The sequence below is a fragment of the Ceratotherium simum genome, chromosome 11 (assembly GCF_057802395.1).
Source record: "Ceratotherium simum simum isolate JZ-2026a chromosome 11, ASM5780239v1, whole genome shotgun sequence".
Lineage (NCBI taxonomy): Eukaryota > Metazoa > Chordata > Mammalia > Perissodactyla > Rhinocerotidae > Ceratotherium > Ceratotherium simum.
This window is the reverse complement of record NC_141910.1, coordinates 67,009,056-67,033,643: the sequence shown is the minus strand read 5'-3', so window position 1 is coordinate 67,033,643 and position 24,588 is coordinate 67,009,056. Positions and strand designations below refer to the sequence as shown.

General features: G+C 34.8%; 1 protein-coding gene across 1 annotated transcript in view; it reads right to left on the bottom strand.

Moving 5' to 3' along the window:
- Positions 1-24,588, bottom strand: part of ROCK2 (Rho associated coiled-coil containing protein kinase 2) — a 153,366-nt gene that overhangs the window by 81,147 nt on the left and 47,631 nt on the right. Inside the window, exons 2-3 of the mRNA XM_087437150.1 lie at positions 6,455-6,536; positions 5,290-5,390 (exon numbers count right to left, since the gene is read on the bottom strand). Of these exons, the coding sequence (XP_087293276.1) occupies positions 5,290-5,390; positions 6,455-6,536 (183 nt within the window). The remainder of the gene's footprint in view (positions 1-5,289; positions 5,391-6,454; positions 6,537-24,588) is intronic.

Below are 24,588 nucleotides of genomic sequence, written 5' to 3'. Positions count from 1 at the left end.
CTGGTGTCCTTATAAGAAGAGGCAATTAGGACACACACACACCAGGGATGTGTGCACAGAGGAAAGACCATGCGAGGACACATGAGAGGCAGCCATCTGCAAGCCAAGGAGAGAAGCCTCAGGAGAAACCAAACCTGCTGACACCTTGATCGTGAACTTCTAGCCTCCAGAACTGTGAGAAAACAAATTTCTGTTGTTTAAGCCACAAAGTCTATGGTATTTCGTTATGTGAACTAACTAACTAGTGAACTAACACACATAAATACATATAAAATTTAGAACAATACTTCTATTTAAAATTAAAACTCATTTAAATCCATAGAAACTGACAATACTGACAAAAGCTAATATTTACTTAATACCTACAATGTGCCAGGTCCATGCTACGTTATCTTATTAACCTAATTTAGTCCTCACAAAAAATCTTATAAAATAAATTCTATTATTAGTGCCACTCCAAGATAAGGAAATTAAAGCTTTGATGACAGGAAATCTATATACTGTAGAATGGGAACAAAAGTAGTTGACTTGGACTCTACTCTATAGTACCAGACTTTATGCAAAAATGTCTGTTAGAAGTTGAACATTATTACTTTAATTATAAAAACCTGTTTCTTTAAGCCAATTAGTGAAATTAGTTCTTTAGTCTTTAAAAAAAGCTTAACTGCTTTTCCAGGAGACTCCAATTCTAGCCTACAATTTATTATGTATTCATTAAGTCAGGTGCTATTCTAGATGTTTTCCATTAGCTCATTTAACACTCATAACAACCTATGAATAATGAACTATTATTATTTTTATTTTACAAATGAGTACACTGAGTCACAAAGAGGTTAGGTGGTTGTCAGAGGTCATAAGGCTGATATTAAACTGAGAAGTCTTGCTCCAGAGTACATGCTCTTAATCAATATACTATATTGAATCATATTATTTTCCATAAAAATGAGATGTGAAAAAAGATCCAAAAACAGTAGGATCCAAAAAACAATAGTGATATTAGATAAAATCATCCATGTCACAGACCTTTCATAATATTAAAACAAATTAAATGTACATCTCCTCTGTAGATAGGAAAAAAGACAATAAGCTAAACAAATTTTGCCCTCCTAGAATTACAGAACTTTTCAATCTGTAAGAAACGTCTTTTTCAGATGAGGAAATCTACACACAAATAAATCAAATGACTTGGCACTTTCCTGACTCATTATATTTTCATATGCTATTCCCTCTGTGTTTTGACTCCCACTCCAATCCCACTTTTTAATGTGGTTAACTCCTTTACATCTTAACTCAAAGGTCACTTTCTCACAGCAAGGCCTTTCCTAACTCTACCCAAACTGAATTAGGTACATCGCTCCATAATACTGTCTCATAGCATCCAGACCTTTTCCTTCATAGTATTTACCATAATCTGAAAATACTTTACTTGTTTACAGTAATATTCTTCATCTCCTCCACAAAACTACCACTTTCAGAGACTATATTATTGTATCTTTAGAGGCTAGCACAGCTCCTGGAAAACAATAGATCCTGATTAAATATTTCACTGATGGATGGATAAATGAACCATTTTATGTCTGACAATTAACTGCTTACATTTACTGAGAACTTACTGTATTCCATGAACTGTTCCAAATGCTTTATATATATTGTGACATTTAATTCTTAGAGTAACTCTATGAGGTATAAATGCTATTGTTATCTTCATTTAACAGATAAGAAACTGAGGCACAAAGAAATAACTGTCTCAAGTCACAGCTAGTCAAGGAGAGAGTCAAAATTCAACTTTAAGTAATATGACTCTAGCTCTTAAATACTATGGTATAGCTGCCATCACATACCAAAGTTATTTTTACAGTGAGAATTTTCCTTGCAGAAATTGACTGGTGGGCCCTCCGTGGAAATGTATTTTTAACTTGACCAGAAAAATCATTTCACAAGGAAAGACAAATTGGCATCTACTATTATAAAACTTCCTTCAGATGACTACAAAAACATAATCATAAAGATGTGCTAAATGTACAACATTCCCTACATATGTGCCAAACTAATTTATCTACCACAAATCAATCAACTTTAAAAGGCTATGGGGGCCAGCTGGGTGGCATAGTGATTAAGGTCTCGAACTCCGCTTCAGTGGCGGTGGGGGGTTCGCGGGTGTGGATCCCAGGCGCAGATCTACACACCACTTATTACGCCATGCTGTGGCAGGCGTCTCACATACAACAGAGGAAGATAGGCACAGATGTTAGCTCAGGGCCAATCTTACTCACCAAAAAAATAAATAAATAAATAAAAGAGGAGCTGAAATTTGGAAGACATTGGTATAGGAGAAAAATATTACCTTATTTTGAAAAAAAAAAGGCTATGGAAAAAGCACTTGGACTTTTCCTTTTCAATCTCATCCTTCTTCAGAGAGTCCCTGCCTAAGGTAACAGAACTAAGAACCAAAGCCAAAATAAACATGCTACAAGCTCTAGGGTCAGGCCATCAGATTGATGGAATGTTAAAATATTTTTCATTTTTAAAAACATGACTTTGGGGGCTGGCCCCGTGGCATAGTGGTTAAAGTTCGGCACGCTCCACTTTGGTGGCCCAGGTTCACAGGTTCGGATCCTGTGCATGGACCTACACTACTCATCAGCCATGCTGTAGTGGCAACCCACATACAAAATAGAGGAAGACTGGCACACATGTTAGCTCAGGGCTAATCTTCCTCAAGCAGGAAATAAAAAAGAGGAAGACTGGCACAGATGTTAGCTCAGGGCAAATCTTCCTCAGCAAAAAAAAAAAACAAAAAACATATGACTTTGTTCCTGTGTGTTTTGTGGCGAAAATGAAATTTGAGATGGAAAATTAACAACAAAAATAAAAGCCTTCTGTTTCTATACATTTTCCTTTGTTTTCTTTAACATATTAAATTTCAATGATCAAATTAACCTAACACAGAACAATGACTACCCTGACACAAAAACATGACAAGGTCTATCATATTTCCTTCCACAAATACAACTTCAAATTCTAATCTCTCTTCCATAATTACACCTAATCCTAAGTATGAAGAAACAATGTATCTGTTTCAAATACATGTAGTATGAATCTATATATCAAATAGGCAATAATAATAATGGTTAACACTTAGGGAGCATTTTAACCAGGATTATTTATCTTGTTAATTCACTTAATCCCCCACAATGACCCCCATGACATAGGCATTATTTACTGTCTGTATTCAAAAGGTTGGAACTCAGAGACATTTCGAAACCTGCCTGTAGTCACAATGATCTTTGAGTTAGACCATGGGAGAGATAGGATTTAAGTACTTTATATTTTCCCCATCTTATAGGAACTTTCATAACTCAACTATACTGTGATCTAATCTCCCACCCTCCCCACTAGACCATTCTACTAGCTGAAGGTTTCACCCCTTTCACTGACTAAAAACAAAAAAACAAAAAACAAAAACAAAACCTCACTATTTTCCAAGGCAGCCCATTCCTCAAATCTACTCCAAATTAACTTCTCAATTCCTTCAACTATACCTCAGATGGTATCGTTTCAAGTCTCTGAGCATTCCATCCCTTGAGTACCCTCTATCAATGTGCCTTTTAAAACAGAGTAACAGGGTATCTAGACTGAATATAATATTCCAGGCGTGGCCCAATCATCTCAAAATAGAGAAAGTGTATCTCTATCATCTTAGAAACTATATTAAAGTAGTCCAAACTTTCTTTACTATTTTGGGCAGCCACATCACCAATGATTCTTGCCTGGTTTACATTCAAGGAAAATTCTTTTTCTTCTTTTTTTTTTCAAATTGTTCTTTAGTTCATAATTACTATTAAGCAATCTAGTCCTTGAGTTCTTCACATCCAAGTACAGGTCATTATTCTCGTTAAATTTCACTTCTTCCATCTAGCCAATGACCTACCCAATTGATGATTTCTGGATTTTGGCTCATAACGTAAACTCATCCTCATACTTCAGTTTTAACTCATTTGCAAAATTATTCAACAAGCCACCATTGCCTCCATACAAGTCACTAATAAAATGTTTAATAGAAGAAGAGAGAATCCTAAAACCTCACCCTGGGGATCTCTGTCAAAGGTACCATTCATGCCTTCATCAGCCTCCTTAGAATATAGTTATTAAGTTAGTTATAAATATGCCTACCCACATGCTTATTTGTTGATACTTCTCCAGATCATCTTCAAATATGTCAGACTTTTTCAAATATCTTATAGATATATATTATATCTATTGCACTACCCTGATCTACAAGTTCAATAAACATTTCAAAGAAAGAGGAATGAAAGAAGAAAAAGACAAAAGTTAGTCTGTCATGACTTATGCCTAAAGAAACCTATGCTGGCCCATAGTGATCACTGCTTTTCTTGGTGCTCCATCAAGAAGAGTAAAACACTGTTGATTGAAAAACAAAATTTGACTCCATAATTGAACCGTAAGGACAAAAACAGGAATTTCACACTCAGGTGATGAAAACAGGATTATTATTATTATAGTTCCTCATTTAATAATATAAATGAAATATTTTTGCAAACATTTATAATATTTCCAGTTGGTACTACTTTGGCCTGCAAAGATAAATTTGCAGTTATTTACTTTCAGTTATTTACTTTCAGTTTTTAAAACGTCATTGTTGGGTTTCTCACATATCTAAATAAATCTCAGTTAATTAAGCAGAGATGCTTGGGCCGGCCCCATGGCGTAGCAGTTAAGTGCACGCGCTCCCCTGCTGGCGGCCCGGGTTTGGATCCCAGGCTCGCACTGGCGCACCACTTGTCAGGCCATGCTGTGGCAGCATCCCATATAAAGTGGAGGAAGATGGGCACGCATGTTAGCCCAGGGCCAGTCTTCCTCAGCAAAAAGAGGAGGATTGGCATGGATGTTAGCTCAGGGCTGATCTTCCTCACAAAAAAAAAAATTAAGCAGAGATGCCACTAATTTGAACATACTAAATAAAAATACAGTAGTTCTGGTGGAATACTAACTGCTAGGCAGATCATGTGTGAAGCCAAGTTGGCCTTATTCTACATCTCAGAGTTTCAGAGCTGGAAGAGACCTAGTGTTTATAGCACAATTGCCTCCTTTATAGATGAAGACACTGAGGCTCTCAGAGATGGAATGACTTGACCAAGCTCATAAAGCTAATACTAGCATGGCTGAGCACCGAAATTAGATCTACTCAGGGGCTACTGATAATGTTTCACAAAACCATGTCATCAAAAAATAATAATAATAAAAAGAACAAAACAAACACTTTCTTACCAACTGGACTTCACCAAAAGCACCTCTTCCAATAACTTTTACAACATCATAGTCTTCTGCTTTCATCTGTAGACCTCTGATTTTTTTCACAATTTTCTCATCTACAATAAAAAGATCACCATATTTGTAATATCCATCATCATATTTATAAACAATACTTAAAAATAATCACCATATTTGTAAACAAATTTTTATTTCAAGAAACTTGCCTTAGTTTTCAGCTAAATCTATCAGTTTTTAAAGGCTGCTGTTTAAAAATCTAAGATACACCATTAACTTTACATCAAAGAACTAAAACTCTGTGGTTTATTAACACATATAAACAAACACTACTGACTTCCAAAAAGTAGCAGTTAAGCTACTCTGCTGCTTGGCAAGTCAGATGACAGCTGAAACAGTGATGATTCCAGCAATCCTGGAATGCATTCTGAATCATAGCAGAAAACTGGTATGAAATTACTTGCAAGGCTAATCTTAGTAATGAATTTTGGTAGCCTACTTCTTTAAAAAATAGTAATCACATCTTGTAGATAGAAATTCTAACTACAGACAAAATTGTTTAATTAGGAAAATAGCCTAGTCTCTGACAAGTCCAAATTAAAGAGCTTACTATGTTGATATAAAGTATATATTAATTATTTTCAGAATTTCTTATTCTTAGAATTCAACTTCATTTATACCTCCATTGCAACATCAACACTGGCAAATATTAAAAGTTACCACATCTATGGCAATAATTATCACATTATCTTTCATTAACTAGACTGCAATGTCTACATTGATCATTAACTAGACTGAAATGTCTACACTGATACAAACATAAAGCTCACTAAGTCTTCCTGGTAAAGACTTCTGTAAAGCTAAGTCTTAAAGCTGTTAATATTAATTTAGAACTTCTCTGGGAACTGTCATAAATAACCTGTCCTAAAATAGCTAAATACTCTGAATAATTTATACAAAATCTTGAACTTTACCTACTTTACCTACTGCAAGTGGTTCTGCAGTTTTGCTTTGAAAATAAAGAATATTAGTATTTAAATAAATCAAATGGCAAACTAAAAAATACTTATGTTTTAATAAGTTTATAGACTGTAATAATATTAAACATACATCTGTTATCAAAAGTATAGCTATATGATCAAATACGAAGTTTATACATACTTACATCTATTTAAGAAATTATCTATATTCTTGTTTTTCCTCAAAGCAGGGAAATCCAAATCAAGGACCAAGGAATTTAAGCCATCCTGTTTAACAAAAAATAAAAAGGGGAAAAAGAAAGTTGTTACAATTTCCAAGCATTCAAAGAAACAATCGTCAAATTTTATCACATGTTGTTCTTGCTGAATAAATGTCAATCCCCTTTAATATGAAATTGCCCAGTGGCTCCACATCCAATAGCTTAACTGGTTTTCCAACTTCTGCCAGAGAATATTAGGATCGATCCTATCATGTTTTCCTTTGTTCTTTTAGGCAACAGAAAAACGTCATTTAAAAATATGCATCCACTATTACTTTTGCTAGTCAAATGTATTCTTTTCTCCCTTTAAATGCCAAGTAAAATTTCACCAAGCTTTTCACTTTAAGAAATACACCCCATGGGGCTGGCCCAGTGGCATAGTGGTTAAGTTCGAGTGCTCTGCTTTGGCAGCCCAGGGTTTGCAGGTTGGGATCCAGGACATGGACCTACACATTACTCATCAAGCCATGCTGTGGTGGCGCCCCACATACAAAATAGAGGAAAACTGGCACAGATATTAGCTCAGGGCCAATCTTCCTCACCAAAGAAAAGAAACAGACCCAGAATGAGAAAGTTTCCATTCATTCAACAAGCATTAATTGTGTGCCTAGTGCATACAAAGAATAGAAAATCCAAAAATAAATAAAACACTGACTATCCTTACACTCAGGGTACTGAGCCTCAAAGCTAAATTTCCCCTAAAAACATAAAAATAGGATGATGCATTGTTCAGATTTCTATTTTCTTTAAGTTTCCTGTTTTTTCCAGACTTTCTACAATAAGCATGCATTAAATTTATAATCAAAATAGAAAATAGTATATACGTATAACTTGGTGGAGTGAAAAAAACTAGTAAGAAACAAACAAAGTCTCAAATTACTCAATGGATATACTTGTGGAGGAGGCAGTATTTCTAAAATACTATGGCATATATTGCCTCATTCCCAAGTAACTGTGAGGAGGGCAGGAGGAAATATTCTCATTTTAAAAGTAAACAAACAGGGCGGGCCCCGTGGCTTAGCGGTTAAGTGCTCGAGCTCCGATGCTGGTGGCCCGGGGTTCGGATCCCAGGCGCGCACCGACGCACCGCTTCTCCCACCATGCTGAGGCCGCGTCCCACATACAGCAACTAGAAGGATGTGCAGCTATGACATACAACTATCTACTGGGGCTTTGGGGAAAATAAATAAATAAATAAATAAAATTTTAAAAAACATAAAAGTAAACAAACAAAGGTTTAGAGAGATTAAGTGACTTTGACTTGCCCAAGGCCATACTATTAGGAAATGACATAGCAGAATACTAACTAAATCTTAGAGGTCCAATATACTCAACTCATTGTCCTAGTCCCAACAACTAGACTAACACCAATGGAGCTTGGAAGGATAAAGAAGGAAGCTGGAGGATTGCAGAAAACAAAAAAGCAATCAAGAGACCTTTGGGGATTTGGCTGGGGGAAAAATTACATGCAAAACTGAGAAAGGTAAGGTGAGTTTCTAATTTACTAATTCTAGAAGAACTGCACATACTATGTTTACCATTCAGTTACACTTCATATTTTTAATTTTCATTCTTTAAACAATATGTCAGCACTTTATGAAAATATTCTTTAATGAAAGGGGCAGAGATGTTAAGAGTAAACTATAAACATTTTTAATCACAATTATTTATATCCCACTGATAGCATTAATGTAAACATATAAAACAATCTTGATTCCCCTGGACTGAAAGAAAAAAAATACACTAAAAAAAATAAATAAATATCCAACCTCCAGTTAAGTTGAGATTGTTAAATTCAAACTTTGAAACCCTCCCCCCACACCCACAATTCCCCTCTGCAGCACAGCTGAACTGCTTTTCAAGGATTCCAGCATTTTAGCATACTAGACTATTTTTAAGTACCAAAATATCGACATATCTTTATTGGCACAATTTTGATATTTTAATAAGTTTAAAATGTAAAATCTGAATCACTTATATTTTTAGATAAATCCAGATTTATACTCTGTATTAAAATTTCAAATCAATGAAAGATGCAGTCATTTGGAAAGCCTTCTTCTATACTTCCACTAACCTCTGGAGGAAGAAAAAATTTAAGTTGACAAGGCAAAAGCTTCTATTACAAGAATAAATATTCTCCTCTAGTTCAGAGACTTTCCAAACAAACAGAATATGAACCCTTCATACAAAAATGATAAAAGTAATTGCATTAAAATCTCCACCTACACATAATGAAGACAAAAGAAATTTTTCTTCAAAACAAAACTATAGCTTGACATCAGTAAAAGGATAGGTTCCTTGCTTACCCCACAGCCTGCCAAAAGTTATCACAAAAAGATGGTATTATATAAAGATTAAATAATCAAGAAAAAATCTGGAAATAGTTTATAAATATTTCCCCATAATATCCCCCACTAGTGTAGAATCAGAGAGCTTTTTCAGCAGTTGGAACATTTGAGCAGTTGCTCAACTCAACCATAATACCATTTTTTTAAAACCATTTTTTAAAGATCAAATACTATTTCATTTGTGCATTAAGTTGTATTTTTCATTAGTATTTATTATTGAATGATACTATGATACTTTAATCTGCTAATAATTTGTATTAGAAGAAAATGTAGGGGTAATATATATATATAAATTTACACTTATAATTGAGGTTTTATGTTTATAAATTTTTACATTTGACATTGTTTCTATTTAGTATCACTTTTTAAGAAACAAATTCTGAATATTTTTAAGATATCAGTATTTTCAGAATATGAAATTAACACATACTGAGATCCAGTAGCTGGGTGAGCTCAGGACTTGACTGAAAGCCTACGTTTATGACCTTCCTTGTTATACAGTTTCATATAAACTTTAGACAATAAGATTTTTTCTTTAGTCTCTGTGATTTCAACTGTGATTCTTTTCTTAGAAAATGATACTAAAACTGAGATAAGGAAATTTTAAAAAGAATAAAACTGACATTAAAGAAAAACCTACAACCAAAACTCAAAGCAACGAAGAAAATTAACACTATCTGTCCCTTTCCCTACTTCCAGGAGAACATTTAAAAGTTATAGCCCCTTGGGGCCCACCCGGTGCCGTAGTGGTTAAGTTCGTGTGCCCCGCGGGGTTTGAAGATTCAGATCCTGGGCACAGATCTACACACTCTTCATCAAGCCATGCTGTGAAGGCAACCCATATACAAAATAGAGGAAGATGGGCACAGATGTTAGCTCAGGGACAATCTTCCTCGGGCAAAAAGGGGAGGATTGGCAGCAGATGTTAAGCTAAGGGCCAATCTTCCTCACCAAAAAAAAAAAAAAAGAAAGAAAGAAAAGTTGCAGCCCCACTGAAATAAAACAAAACATCACCACTACAAGATACTCAAGGACCCAAAAGAAAAATATCCAGCAATGAGTAGGAGCTAAAGTCACAAAGATCTACTGGATTTCAGGGCAGAAATCAGTAAAACCAATGACTGAGAATTAAAAGGGCCTAAATGTGGTAAGAGACCAAAACTAGACTGATTACTAGGAAAACAGGAGCTGAAGTGAAAATCCCAGCTCCTAAAAAAGACACTGAAAAAAAATGTTAACTGCCCAAGTTTTATATGAAACTGTAAAACTAGGTAGGTCAGACATAGCTTTCAATCAAATCTTGAGCTAAGCCCCCAGAATTTACCCAGTTACTAGATCTCCCACATCTCTAATAATCCTGGCTGAGAAATGTGAATCAGCTCCAACACTGGAAGTAACTTGGGTTGTCTATATGAGAAAAGTTAACATCAGAGGAAGGCAGAGAGAAAAGTGTATTATCCTACTGTCTTTCTGAACAAACAAGTACAAGACAACATTCTAATTTCTTCCATTACAATTATTATGGTGAAAAAATATACATATAATGACCTACTTTCCTAACTTTTCTGAACGGAGAAACTTTTATACTTTAGTTGTCAAGAGGGAATGAAGTATTGGACTGGATTTCACTTTCACTATACACTGCTTCTAAATATCTAATTGTTTTTAAATATCCAAATAAAACACATCCCCCCAAAAAGGGAAGGAGATTGAAAATACTTCATCAACCTGGAACGTCTAAGCAAAATGAAGGGGACAACCTTCTAGAATTTCAATTGTTAAATGCAGCACAAATTATCCCTTAGCTGAAAATTTTATAAAGTTATAATTTACCAGCATACGAGTAGCATTTAAAGCCATAAAATTACATAAGACCACTAAAGGAGAAAGTATAGACAAATAAAAAAGGACCAAGGACTGAGTCCTGGGATACGGAGATTGAGGAGAAGAGGTGACTAAGAAGGAACCAGGAAAGAAGGAGGAAAATCAAGACTGCAGTGCTACCTTGGAAGCCAGACAAAGAGTGCAACAAGAGGGAGAGAGTGATCCAAAAAGTCAGTATGACTAGTAAGTCAAATAAAACAAGACTGAGAATTTAGCAACTTGGAGGTCATCGGTGACTTTTATGAGGCCTATTTAGGTTATAAATTTGTTATTTCTAAATCACTATTCAATACCTTCTTAGTTTCTGTTTTACTATAATTGCTGCACTTTTATTTAAAAAACAAAACAAAAACTTCCTTTAAGATGTTACTGAGTTCACATTCATAGACCCTAAATAATACCTAGCATTCAACTTGACCATAAATTATGTAATATCTCGTACTTTATAGTCCATCTACCAAAAACCGTAACTAAATTATACAGGTCAATACAGTATTTATAACTAATAATAGGAAATTTTCTTGACTACTTTGTGCCACGTGCTGTGCAAAGCATTTTATATGCAGTCAACATTTTAACCCTCACAACAATGTATAAGCTAGGTACTATTAGACCCACAGCAGGAGGCACAGAAACTGAAGTTTAGATAGGTGAAAACACTTGCCCAAGCCAACACAGTTTATAAATGACAGAATTAGAATTTTATGATACGTTTATACTTTGAACATTACTAAACTTGAAGTTAATAAGGTTATTCCTCTAAAAGAATACTGAACAACATTCAGCTTTTAAAGTTAAGACAACAAAAGAATAGGAAACATATTTCTGTGTATCTGCTGTACAGATAAGTGACCAGGAAATGTTATTTAAATGAATTTGTAATACATTTCCTCCTTCTGTTATTACAACTCCAAATACAAATACAAAACTAAAAATAGTGGGACCAAACAAATCCATTATTAGCAAATAAAATATAAATTTTTAACCCATTCTATATGCACATAGAAAAACTTCTGAATCTTAAGTATACTCCATGTTATTTTTTTTTTAATTTTATTTATTTATTTTTTTCCCCCAAAGCCCCAGTAGATAGTTGTACGTCGTAGCTGCACATCCTTCTAGTTGCTGTATATGGGACGTGGCCTCAGCGTGGCCGGAGAAGCGGTGCGTCGGTGGGCGCCCGGGTTACCCGGGCCGCCAGTAGCGGAGCACGAGCACTTAACCGCTAAGCCACGGGGCCGGCCCTCTCCATGTTATTTTTATAGCACATTCTCTATTTCACCTAGAAAAATCTAAGTCATAGTAACCGATCTGCTATCATTTATCAGTATCAGCTGAAGAAAATCCTTAACGCTTATTCTACAGTACAGCTTTGTAAGTACATTAGTCTAAGATCTGTCAGCCAAATTAAATAACAAATCAAATTTATCCTGTCACCTAACAAAAATGAATCTTTATTTGAAGAAAAAGGTTGCCTAGGAAAATAAGAAATAAAAGAGTATTGGATGCAAGTGTCTCACACATTTTTACATTATATAGATTAACTTCACAATAAGCTTGAGTAGCTAATTTAATGAAGCCTAAGAACAGTTTTCCTATTTGCTTATACGAATCTTTAGCTACCTACAGCTACAGTAAAATCAGCTCTTAAAGCTCCCTACTGTCTCAAAACAATATGGGTGGTACATTAAAGAAGTAATGTGTCTAACAGAGTAACATTCATATTTAGCACACTTAAAGGGATAATTCACTAACAGTACTAGTGGTGAAAGTGCTGCTAAAATGATAATAACAAAGCAGCTGCTACTTACAGAGTGCTTGGACACCAGACACTATGCCAAATACTTTACATAACATCATTTCATTTAATTCATTTAATTTTCCAAACAGATTGTAGAACCAGGCATTATCATCATCATTTTTTAATTCAAGAAATAAAGCCTGGAGAATTTAAATAATTTCCTAGAATTGCACAGCTAGGAAGTAGCAAGGTTGGGATTAGGCCCAACGCTGCTTCAAGTATTAGTATTTTTACTATTTTAACTAGGGTAGAAATGTTTTTCTTCTAAAAATATTAAGTCAATAGGAAGATATGAATTAAAGCACTATTCATAACGTAGTATATTGTTCAGAAAAACAGGAATAAAATTAAGATCAAATTATATTTGTATTACTGGACTTCGGTTTATAAATCATCAATTGCATCTTTTCCTCTAAAAACAAAGTCTTCCTTTTCAAGGAGTATATATTTCACTATTCCCTACAGAATAAAACAGAAAATCAGCAACTTAAACACTTCCTCACTATAAAATATTAGAAAAATTAATACATCATCTGTTTGAATTCTATTCTGAATTTAACACTGGTATTCAATTGAAAAACTACTGGCAGATAAAATTAGAGTTGCTATTCTAATACTGATTGTAGACAAATCCGACTTCTTAAAAAATGTTTTCCATATTTGTAACTCACAAAATTAAATATCATACATAAACTGTGGGGCAAAAAAAAAAAAAAAAAACCCAAAACTATACAAGGAAAATACAAAAAAAAAGTGCTAGTTTTATTAGTTTTCCTAGTCTATGCTCATGGTACATAGGAAAAGCAAATTATTAAAATTATATGGCCTCAATATTTTGATATTACAATAATAATATAGTTCAGCAGTATCTTTTTCTTAAGCCAAGTGGTTGAACAGCAATACTCTACACTGGTGGCAGGTCTGTTTATACTGTGCTCCAAAGAGAGTCACTCCAGGGAAGACTGGACTACCTAAAGAGAAAACAAAGGCACCTAAAAGCAGAATAACCTATACTTTTTGGACATTTTGGAACAAAGATGGTGAAACAAAGGAACAGCTTTCACTGCAAAGTCTATCTAGTAACTAAGGATGTTGGAGATGATAATGACCAACAACACAAAGTAACATTTGTTTATTATATCTTTGTGGATATATGTATATACAGAAAGAGAGAGATAGCCAAGCCACTTTAACAAGACAGCTATTCCAGCATTTTTATAATTTTGAAGGTAAAACAGATAAACAAAGCTTTGTTTACTAGAAAGTAAAACAACTTGGTCACATTTCCACTCAATGACAAAGAACAGTCCTCCAAATTTCTGTTTCTGATCAATTGTTTAGTTAATTACACCAACAGAACCTTCTCTTTCATTTTATAACCAGAAGTTTGCCCATATGGTTTCCATTCACCAAGAACCTAAATATAGAAAATCATTTTTCTACAAGTTAAGTTAAATTTCAGCTTCATCTCCAAACAGGCCCTATACAAAAGATCAACCACTCAATATTAGTTATTATTATTTCCATCATTTTTAATATCATCTAAATACATACTTTGCACTTAAAGATTACATAATTCAAGAGATGTAGAGTTTAAAAGCGTTCTAAATTTGACTTGAACATCTCAACCTATCAGCACATCTTTGATACTAACAGATGGAACCAAAAGAGTTTCATCACTAATTTAATGTGTTCCATAAAAAAACCTTTTTTACTTCTTTAAATTTCATGTTCAACATTTGTGTAATACAATATCTAAATCACAGGCCTAGTCTAACAATTAATCAAGTATTGTTTATGAAGCCAAATGAAACAAAGGTAAGTCTGAAAAGTAATAGTGGCTGTACCTCTTTTTGTTATGAGTGTACTTACATTGTGATCAATTTAAAAAACTCACTCTCAAGTAGTTTTCAATTTTACTTCACTTGTATATAGCTTGAAATTTTATTTCAGCCAATTAAAATCTGGGAGAGATTGCATACAACACATAAGTGTTTGGAGCAACACTATTTATAATAGCAAGAAATTCAAAGCAACCTAAAAACAAAAACTAAGTAAATTTTACTGAAGCTTGTTAGAGCTATATTAAGCAATCATTAAAAATGATGGTTATAATCCACATATCTATGGATAGCTAATTTTCGACAAGGGAGCCAAGAACATACAATGGAGAAAGGAAAGTCTCTTCAATAAATGGTGTTGGGAAAACTAGACAGCCACATACAAAAAAATGAAAGTAGAACATTATCTTATACCATACACAAAAATTAACTCAAAATAGATTAAAGACTTGAATGTAAGACCTGAAACCATGAAACTTCTAGAAGAAAACATAGGCAGTGCACTCTTCGACATCGGTCTTAGCAACATATTTTCAAGTACCGTGTCTGACCGGGCAAGGGAAACAACAGAAAAAATAAATAAATGGGACTACCTCAAACTAAGAAGATTCTACACAGCAAAGGAAACCATCAACAAAACAAAAAGACAACCTAACAACTGGGAGAAGATATTTGCAAACCATATATCTGATAAGAGGTTAATCTCCAAAATATATAAAGAACTCATACATCTCAACAACAAAAAACTAACAAGCCAATTAAAAAAGGGGCAAAAGACCTGAACAGACATTTCTCCAAAAAAGATATACAGATGGCCAACAGGCACATGAAAAGATGTTCAACATCAGTAACTATCAGGGAAATGTAAATCAAAACTACAATGAGATATCACCTCACTCTCGTCAGAATGGCTATAATTAACAACACAGGAAACAACAAGTTGTTGGAGAGGATGTGGGGAGAAGGGAACTCTCATACACTGCTGGTGGGAGTGCAAACTGGTGAAGCCACTATGGAAAACAGTACAGAGATTCCTCAAAAAATTAAGAATAGAACTACCATACGATCCAGCTATTCCACTATTGGGTATTTATCCAAAGAACGTGAAAACACGAAATGTGTCAAGATACGTGCAACCCTGTGTTCACTGCAGCATTATTCACAATCGCCAAGACTTGGAAGCAACCTAAGTTCCCAGCAAGGGATGAATGGATGAAGAAATGTGGTATATATACACAACGGAATACTACTCAGCCATAAGAAACAATGAAATCAAGCCACTTGTAACAATATGGATGGACCTTGAGGGTATTATGCTAAGCATAATAAGTCAGAGAGAGAAGGTCAAATACCATATGATCTCACTCACAGGTAGAAGATAAAAACAAAACAAACACACAGAGACAGAGACTGGATTGGTGGTTACCAGAGGGGAAAGGGTTAGTGAGGGGGGCTAAAGGGATGATTAGGCACTTGTGTGTGGTGTTGGACTGTAGTCTTTGGGTGGTGAACATGATGTAATCCATGCAGAAACAGAAGTATAATGATGTACACTTGAAATATATACAATGTTATAAACCAAAGTTACGGCAATTAAAAGAAATAAAACACAAAAAAATGATGGTTATAAAGACAGTAGAAAGTAATATAAAATATTAACATGTTAAAAAAAAGTACATAATATAAATTTGAATGATAATTTTACCTAAAGGAAGTACGCATATGAAAATTTTTAAATGGAAATGTAGCAAAGTAAATATAGTAATTGTGATAGCATGATGGAATAATATGGTTCTGTTCTTTTCTTCCCCTAAATTCTAACATTTTTTGTGGTGCTATTTTGTAACTCACAATAAAATATAGTAAAACCTAAATGAACAAGATCTGAGGTATTACAGAATATACTTTAATAAATATAGATTTTTTTTAATTACTCATTTATTATCTCTAGCTTTCCATATCTCTACTGCAACATATCCTATCTTAAATTCCAATACTTTTCGATGTTCTCTGCCTCCTACAAATCATATGTTCTTTTTTTCCCCCTCAGAGTTCTCTGGAATTCAAATAAATGTTACTTCTGCCCAAAACTTGAACTGGGATCTTCATAGGGATTAACAGATTAGTTTGGGAAAAACTGACTTCTCAGCCAAGAACAAGGTAGGTCTCTTCTCTATTTCCTTCAGTAAAGTGTTATTCCTACATAGTCTATGTATTTCTTGATAAGTCTAGTGCTAAGTATTTTACATTTTTGTGGTTATTATCACATTTAATTGTGTTTGAAATGTGGAGGACACTGAGCTCCTTTAAGAACAAAATTTTAAAGTTCCTGACAAACATATTTGATATATCCCATTTCTTACTAATTAATGATGTTCAAATATAAACTAATTAAAAGCAAATGTGGTTTCCTTAAAATTTTGTTAAAGACCTGTTCAGAAAAGTAATATAAACTTCATGAAAAACATGAGTGAGGAGTGTGAGAGTAATGGATAGAAGGTCAGGACAAGGTGGGGTTCTGGAGCACAGGTAAAGTTTTGTTTCTTGACCTGGGTGCTGATTGCATCATGAGTGTTTAGACTGAAAAATTTATCAAGCTATATCAATACATTATATATACTTTTCTGTCTGTGCGTGTGTGTATGTGTGTTATACATCAAAAAAAATGTTTTGGATGTATTGGATAATTAACTGACAAGATAAACACATCACAGGGGCAAATAAAGAGCAAAACATTTTAAAACCTATATGCCATCACTGTGCTCAGGCATTTTCACAAAACTTATCTAATACACTGTCTCCTTAATCAGAGAGGAGGCATGAGATAAAAATGAATAAGAAACTCCTCCTTAAATTTGCTAAATTTCAACAAAGGTTTCTATTGTAAAGACTTATTCTCCAAACACTTTTAAATCTACATTTGTGTTCGAAGTGCTAGGACGGAAGGGACAATGTGGAGTCATCCAACCTTATACTCTGTATCTCATCTTTCAGGTAACGAAAAATATGTTTCTTATTTAAAATCAATTCAGCAACTGTAAATGAGAAGTGAACAACTGCACTGCTGGGTGATCTGAGATGGAATAAAAGGAATTTCAAACATAAAACTATCCTCTCCTCTATTATTAGAATTTGATATATCACTATAGTTCTTATTAATATTTTTTAAAACTACAGAGATTTAAATCTTTCATTTTATACCCCACACAAAAACAATCACTAGAAATATTCCAATATCACATCATTATACCCACAGACATAATATCCTTGGTTTTCCAGTCAACTATTAGTCAAATCTAAATAATGAGCTTCTTAAGGCACAACCAAGTACTTTAAAAACCCAGTTCACGTGAAAATCAAAGGGCAAAAATAAATACCCACAAATCACATTAGGAAATCAACATTTACTGAGCACCAACTTTGTGCCAAAGAAAGTCACTTTCTCATTTAATTTGCATAAAAATCCCCCTAGAAAAAGAATGTAGGAAATGGAGAAGCACTTTTGGACACAGCCATTTAGGTACATAACAGAAGCAGAAGTTCTAACCAGAAGCAGCTCCTTCTGCTACCATACAACCACCACTAGGAACAGTGAAAGAATACTTCAGCAAAAAGAAAACAGCTGTTGTTGGTGTTTCGTTTTTAAAATACATGCTCTTTTCTCCTTCAATCTACATACGTAACTATGTAGACTTAGTGGCCCACCTACTTTTAACAAAAAAGTAAAATATCCTTCTCAACAGAAACTACAGAAGCAAGGTGTGTACCTCATCCTTACCTAGGAAGCAACATTTCTTCTACACATCTGAAGGAATTTTCTTAGTAACACTTTCCAAAATCAGAAAAAAATTTAAAACCTTTTAAATTAAATATCTGTTCCATCTCTCTCCTGTGCACTGTATGTGCATTCCCCTATAAATAAAAGATGAGCAAGTTCTGGTAAGGGAATCTAATCCACTATTTTTTGGTCTGTTTTACAGTTTGAAGGTCCATAAATTTTTATTTGGCAGAGAAAAGGTCTCATTGCTAAAACAATTTGAAAACTAATAGTACTGGCAAATCTAGAGTTTCTAAAGGCTGATTACCAACTATCATTTCATACATAACTCCTCTACATATTGCTCAATTTCTGACAATAACAGCACCTCAAGTAGGAATAAGAATTTGTCAATCAATTTAGATACACAATAGTAACTCTGGTTTAAAAGAAAGAGAAAATTACTTAAAAACACTGAACCTAGGGGCAGGCCCGGTGGCATAGCGGTTAAGTGAGCACACTCCACTGCGGCGGCCCAGGGTTCACAGGTTTGGATCCCGGGTGCGCACAGACACACTGCTTATCAAGCCATACTGTGGCGGCATCCCACATAAAGTAGAGGAAGATGGGCACGGGTGTTAGTCCAGGGCCAATCTTCCTCAGCAAAAAGAGGAGGCTTGGCAACAGATGTTAGCTCAGGGCTAATCTTCCTAACAACAACAACAAAAAAAACACTGAACCTAAATCATCCCTAATTGGAACTCACAAATAGCCATAATTTCTCCTACACTCAAAAAGGTAACGAAACAAATACATATCTAGACTTTATTCTGAGAATCATCTTCTCTGGTTGATAACTTGCTCTACTTCTACACTGGGACCCAGTACCATTATTTCCAAGTATCCACCAGATATCCAACAGACCTCAGAAATCTCCCAAATTGAGTATATGTACTCAATGGGAGTGTATAAGATGATCCACTGAGGTGCAGGAAGAAAATATTATAATTTTGCATATTTAACCTTAAAAAAATTAAAGTTTAATATAGGAGTTTTCATCAACGTCTCACTCTTGCTAGCTTTCAATGAACTCTGATATACTACAGTTTACATGTACCTTACCATGGATATTCCTGGATATTACCTACTAGATTTTTTAACATTCCCTAGCAGAAAGATTATCAAGCAGATTAAAAACATTCCATTTTGGGGTGTAGACATATGTAAAGCCTTACCAAATTACACAATTTAAATATGTACAATTTATTGTATGTCGATTATACCTCAATAAAGCTATTTTTTAAATGCATGTAACATATGTAAACAGAGATTTAAGATAATTCCAAAATGCAAGTAGTACAAACAAAACGAAATGGCAAACCCTTCACCTACTCTTTCTATAAGCTCTTATGGCCCAAATTATGAGGCTAGAAACAATGGCGAGCTAATCACATCACCTCCCAAAAATTAAAATTTACCTAAAGCCTATTTGAAATATGGAATTGCATCCATAATCATTAATGATGTACAATATGTTCTGCTATAACCTGAATTTCTATAACAAACTATCTCGTATATGACTGGGAAGTAAGGGAATGATTAAGTAAAATATACGATTTTTTTCCAGCTTGTTAATGTTTTTAAATGATAATGGGCAAGCTTTGTCAAATTAAAGAGAAAGTCTTAACAACAGAGGAAGACCTTCAGAAAAAAGCCAACAATCATGCAGAAATGCCTTCCTAAAATACAAATAGTAGCTTCAACGTTCATGACATTAAGCTATCTAGTGAGGTTACTAGCGCAGTTGAAAAAGCTGAGAAGACATTTCTCCTTTATTAAAAAAAAACAAAACTGATGAAGAAGGCTATGGAAGTAAAGCCTTAGTGGGCCTAAATCTCAAAGAAAAAAGCTCAAACCTCAAGGTCAAAGGCTGCAGACATTCAAACGCCTGTGACGCTGGGCACAAATACCAATAGAGATTTAACTGTGTTGATATTTTTATTTGAATTATCATTGTTTTTGTTAGTGTTCTGGTTAAAAGTTGTATAGGTTTTACACAGTCTGAACCTACCTTATTTTTTCTCATTAAGCCCCGTTAGTTATGGTACAAAGTTTTTGCAGAACACAAAGCTTTTCAGGAATTTGTATCTCATGTTAGTAACTGAACAAAGCCAAAGCCCCACAATTAGCAAGACATTTAAAACCTAAACAACAGGAACATGAAAACAAATCTCTATAATTATTTGCATAATGTTTAATGCCTGAGTTCTATCCAGCACTTCACTAATTTTCATTAAACTTCATGATAAATGTTTGGAAGCCTCTTTTGTGTTTTTAGTTTTTTTTGTTTTGTTTCCTTAGCAAAAAAAAAAAAAAAAAAACACAAAAAAATTCAGACACCACTGGCAAACACTGGTTCTTCTTACTATGGTTTTTTGAAATATATGAAAAACAATACAATGAAAACCTGAAGTGCATTTTCTTGATGGCAAGTATCTTTGGAAGGCACACAGGAAAAAATAATTGAAAAGTTAAAGAAATGACTCACAAAATAAATTATACAGTAAGAGAGGTTTACTATACAATTGGAAGAAAGTACATACTTTTTCTAACCTGATCAGTTTAAACATGGTTGGACACTGTTACAATAAAGAAATAACTGAAGAAAATATAACCTATTCTCATTAGTAAATTACTTCTTCAATGAAAATAATACAGTCATGTGCCACATAATGACATTTCAGTCAACGACAGACTGCATATACACTAGTGGTCCCATAAGATCAGGACCATATAGCCTAGGTGTGTATACACCTGCGTGTAGCAGGTTATACCATCTAGGTTTGTGTAAGTACACTCTATGATGTTCACACAATGAAGAAATCCCCTAACAACATACTTCTCAAAACGTATTCCCGTCGTTAAGCAACACCTGACTGTATTTTAAGGAAAACGTTCATAATAGTAACCACTGATAGAGCTGATACTTTAACTGAAATACAAAACTGCCTCTGGAACTACATATGCTTTACTACACATGAAATTCATTCACTGCATCATTCACAGAACAAGCCTTTACAACTACAAAATTAAACAGTTAAGAGCACAAAGTGCTACAAGACGTCATCAACACTGTAAAATTTATAGAAATAATGCTTAAAATATAATAGAATTTTTTCAATTTTTTGTAGTGAGATCAAGAATGACCATAAAAAATTTGTTTCACACAAAAGTTTTCTGGCTATGTTGTCACGATGAAGTTTTAGATTAAGTTATTGAAAACTTAACTAAAGTTATTGAACTTATAGATGAATTACTATTTTTCTTCTATAAAAAGACAAGTGCTCCAAATTTGTTGACCTTGCCTATGAAAACAAGCACCTATTAAAAGTATGCTGCCAGACAAGAAGTGGAAGCAACCCAAGTGTCCCTCAACTGATGACTGGATCAAGAAGATGTGGTATATATATACAATGGAATACTACTCAGCCATAAAAAAAGACAAAATCGTCCCATTTGCAACAACATGGATGGGCCAGGAGGGTATTATGTTAAGTGAAATAAGCCAGAAAGAGAAAGACAAACACTGTGTGATCTCACTCATATGTGGAATATAAACCAACACATGGACAGAGAAAACTGTATTGTGGTTACCAGCGGCAATGGGTGTAGAGGGTGGGCACAGGGGTGAAGGGAGACATATATATGGTGATGGACAAACAAAAATTTACAACCAAAAATTTCACAATGTTATAAACTATTAAAACATCAATAAAAAATAAATAAATAAATAAAAGTATGCTGGCAGATATTTTTGGGGAAAAAAAAGTCAACAGATTTTTCTCTAAGTAAAGGGGATATTTTAACAGTAAGTGAGAAAAGAAATTCTTTTTGGAAGAAATTCTTGCTATGGAGAGAGTATTTTGAAAAGGGATATGTCTGGAAATGTTTTCATCCATACATGAATTTTTGTTTTTTAACTTGAAAATTGTTTTTTAACATGAAAATTGTTTTTTAACTTGCACATCCATGTATTTAAAACTGGAAAACATAATTTTCTGACCCAGTTAAAAATAAAGATGTTCAGTGGGTTTATTTTTTTTTTTTTAACTCTTTTCCCCCCCCCCCCCCAAAGCCCCAGTAGATAGTTGTATGTCATAGTTGCACATCCTTCTAGTTGCTGTATGTGGGACGCGGCCTCAGCATGGCCAGAGAAGCAGTGCGTCGTGCGCGCCTGGGATCCGACCCCGGGCCGCCAGTAGCAGAGCACGCGCACTTAACCACTAAACCCCGGGGCGGCCCATTCAGTGGGTTTTAAATCCATTTGTTAAAATATAAATATGAAACTCTTGGTGGAACACTTCCTAACTCATTCTACAAGGCCAACATCACCCTGATACCAAAGCCAAAGACAATACAAAGAAGGAAAATTACAGGCCAATATCACTGATGAACATAGGTGCAAAAATCCTCAACAAAATATTGGCAAACCGAATACAGCAATACATTAAAAAGATCATACACCATGCTCAATGGGATTTACACCAAGGATGGAGGGATGGTTCAACATCCGCAAACCAATCAATGTGATACACCACATCAACAAAACAAAGAATAAAAGCCACATGGTCACCTCAATAGACGCAGAGAAGGCATTTGACAAGATCCAAAATCCATTTATGATAAAAACTCTCAACAAAATGGGCACAGAAGTAAAGTACCTCAACATAATAAAGGCTACTTATGAATCCACAGCCAACATCATACTCAACGGGGAAAGGCTGAAAGCCATTCCTCTGAGAACAGGAACGAGATAAGGCTGCCCACTCTCACCACTCCTATTCAACATAGTACTGGAAGTTTTGGCCAGAGCAATTAGGCAAGAAAAAGGAAGAAAAGGAATCCAAATAGGCAACGAAGAAGTGAAACTCTCACTATTTGCAGATGACATGATTTTATATATAGAAAACCCTAAAGAATCCATTGGAGGGGGCCGGCCTGGTGGAGCAAGTGGTTAAGTGCGCGCGCTCCGCTGTGGTGACCCGAGGTTTGCCGGTTTGGATCCCGGGCGCACACCAATACACCACTTGGAAAGCCATGCTGTGGCGGCATCCCACATAAAGTGGAGGAATATGGGCATGGATGTGAGCCCAGGGCCAGTCTTCCTCAGCAAAAAGAGAAGGATTGGCAGATGTTAGCTCAGGGTGGATCTTCCTCGCCAAAAAAAAAAAAAAAAAGAATCCATTGGAAAACTATTAGAAATAATCAACAACTACAGCAAAGTTGCAGGGTACAAAATCAATCTACAAAAATCAGTTGCATTTCTGTATGCTAATAACGAACTAACAGAAAGAGAGCTCAAAAAGATAATACCATTTACAGTTGCATCAAAAAGAATAAAATATCTAGGAATAAATCTTACAGAATCCCAATGACATTCTTCATGGAAATAGAACAAAGAATACTAAAATTCATATGGGGTAACAAAAGAGCCTGAATAGCTAAAGCAATCCTAAGAAAAAAGAACAAAGCTGGAGGCATCACAATCCTTGACTTCAAAACATACTACAAAGCAATAGTAACCAAAACTGTATGGTACTGGGGCTGGCCCGGTGGCGCAAGCGGTTAAGTGCGTGCACTCCGCTGCGGCGGCCCGGGGTTCGCTGGTTCGGATCCCGGGCGCGCACCGACGCACTGCTTGGCAAGCCATGCTGTGGCGGCATCCCATATAAAGTGGAGGAAGATGGGCACAGATGTTAGCCCAGGGCCAGTCTTCCTCAGCAAAAAAAAAAAAAAAAAAAAAAAAAAACTGCATGGTACTGGTACAAAAACAGACACACAGACCAATGGAACAGAACTGAAAGCCCCGAAATAAAACCACACATATACGGACAGCTAATTTTCGACAAAGGAGCTAAGAACATACAATGGAGAAAGGAAAGTCTCTTCAATAAATGGTGTTGGGAAAACTGGACAGCCACATGCAAAAGAATGAAAGTGGACCATCTGCTATCACCATTCACAAAAATTAACTCAAAATGGATCAAAGACCTGAAGGTGAGACCTGAAACTATAAAACTCATAGAAGAAAATATAGGCAATATACTATTTGACACTGGTCATAAAGCAATCTTTTCAGATGCCATGCCTACTCAGACTAGGGAAACTAAAGAAAAAATAAGCAAGTGGGACTTCATCAGATTAAAGAGCTTCTACAAGACAAATGAAACCAGGATCAAAATGAACAGACAATCCACCAGCTGGGAGAAAATATTTGCAAAACATATATCTGACAAGGGGTTAATCTCCATAATATATAAAGAACTCATACAACTGAACAACAAAAACACAAACCACCCCATCAAAAAATGGGCAGAGGAAATGAACAGACATTTCTCCAAAGAAGATATACAGATGGCCAAGAGGCA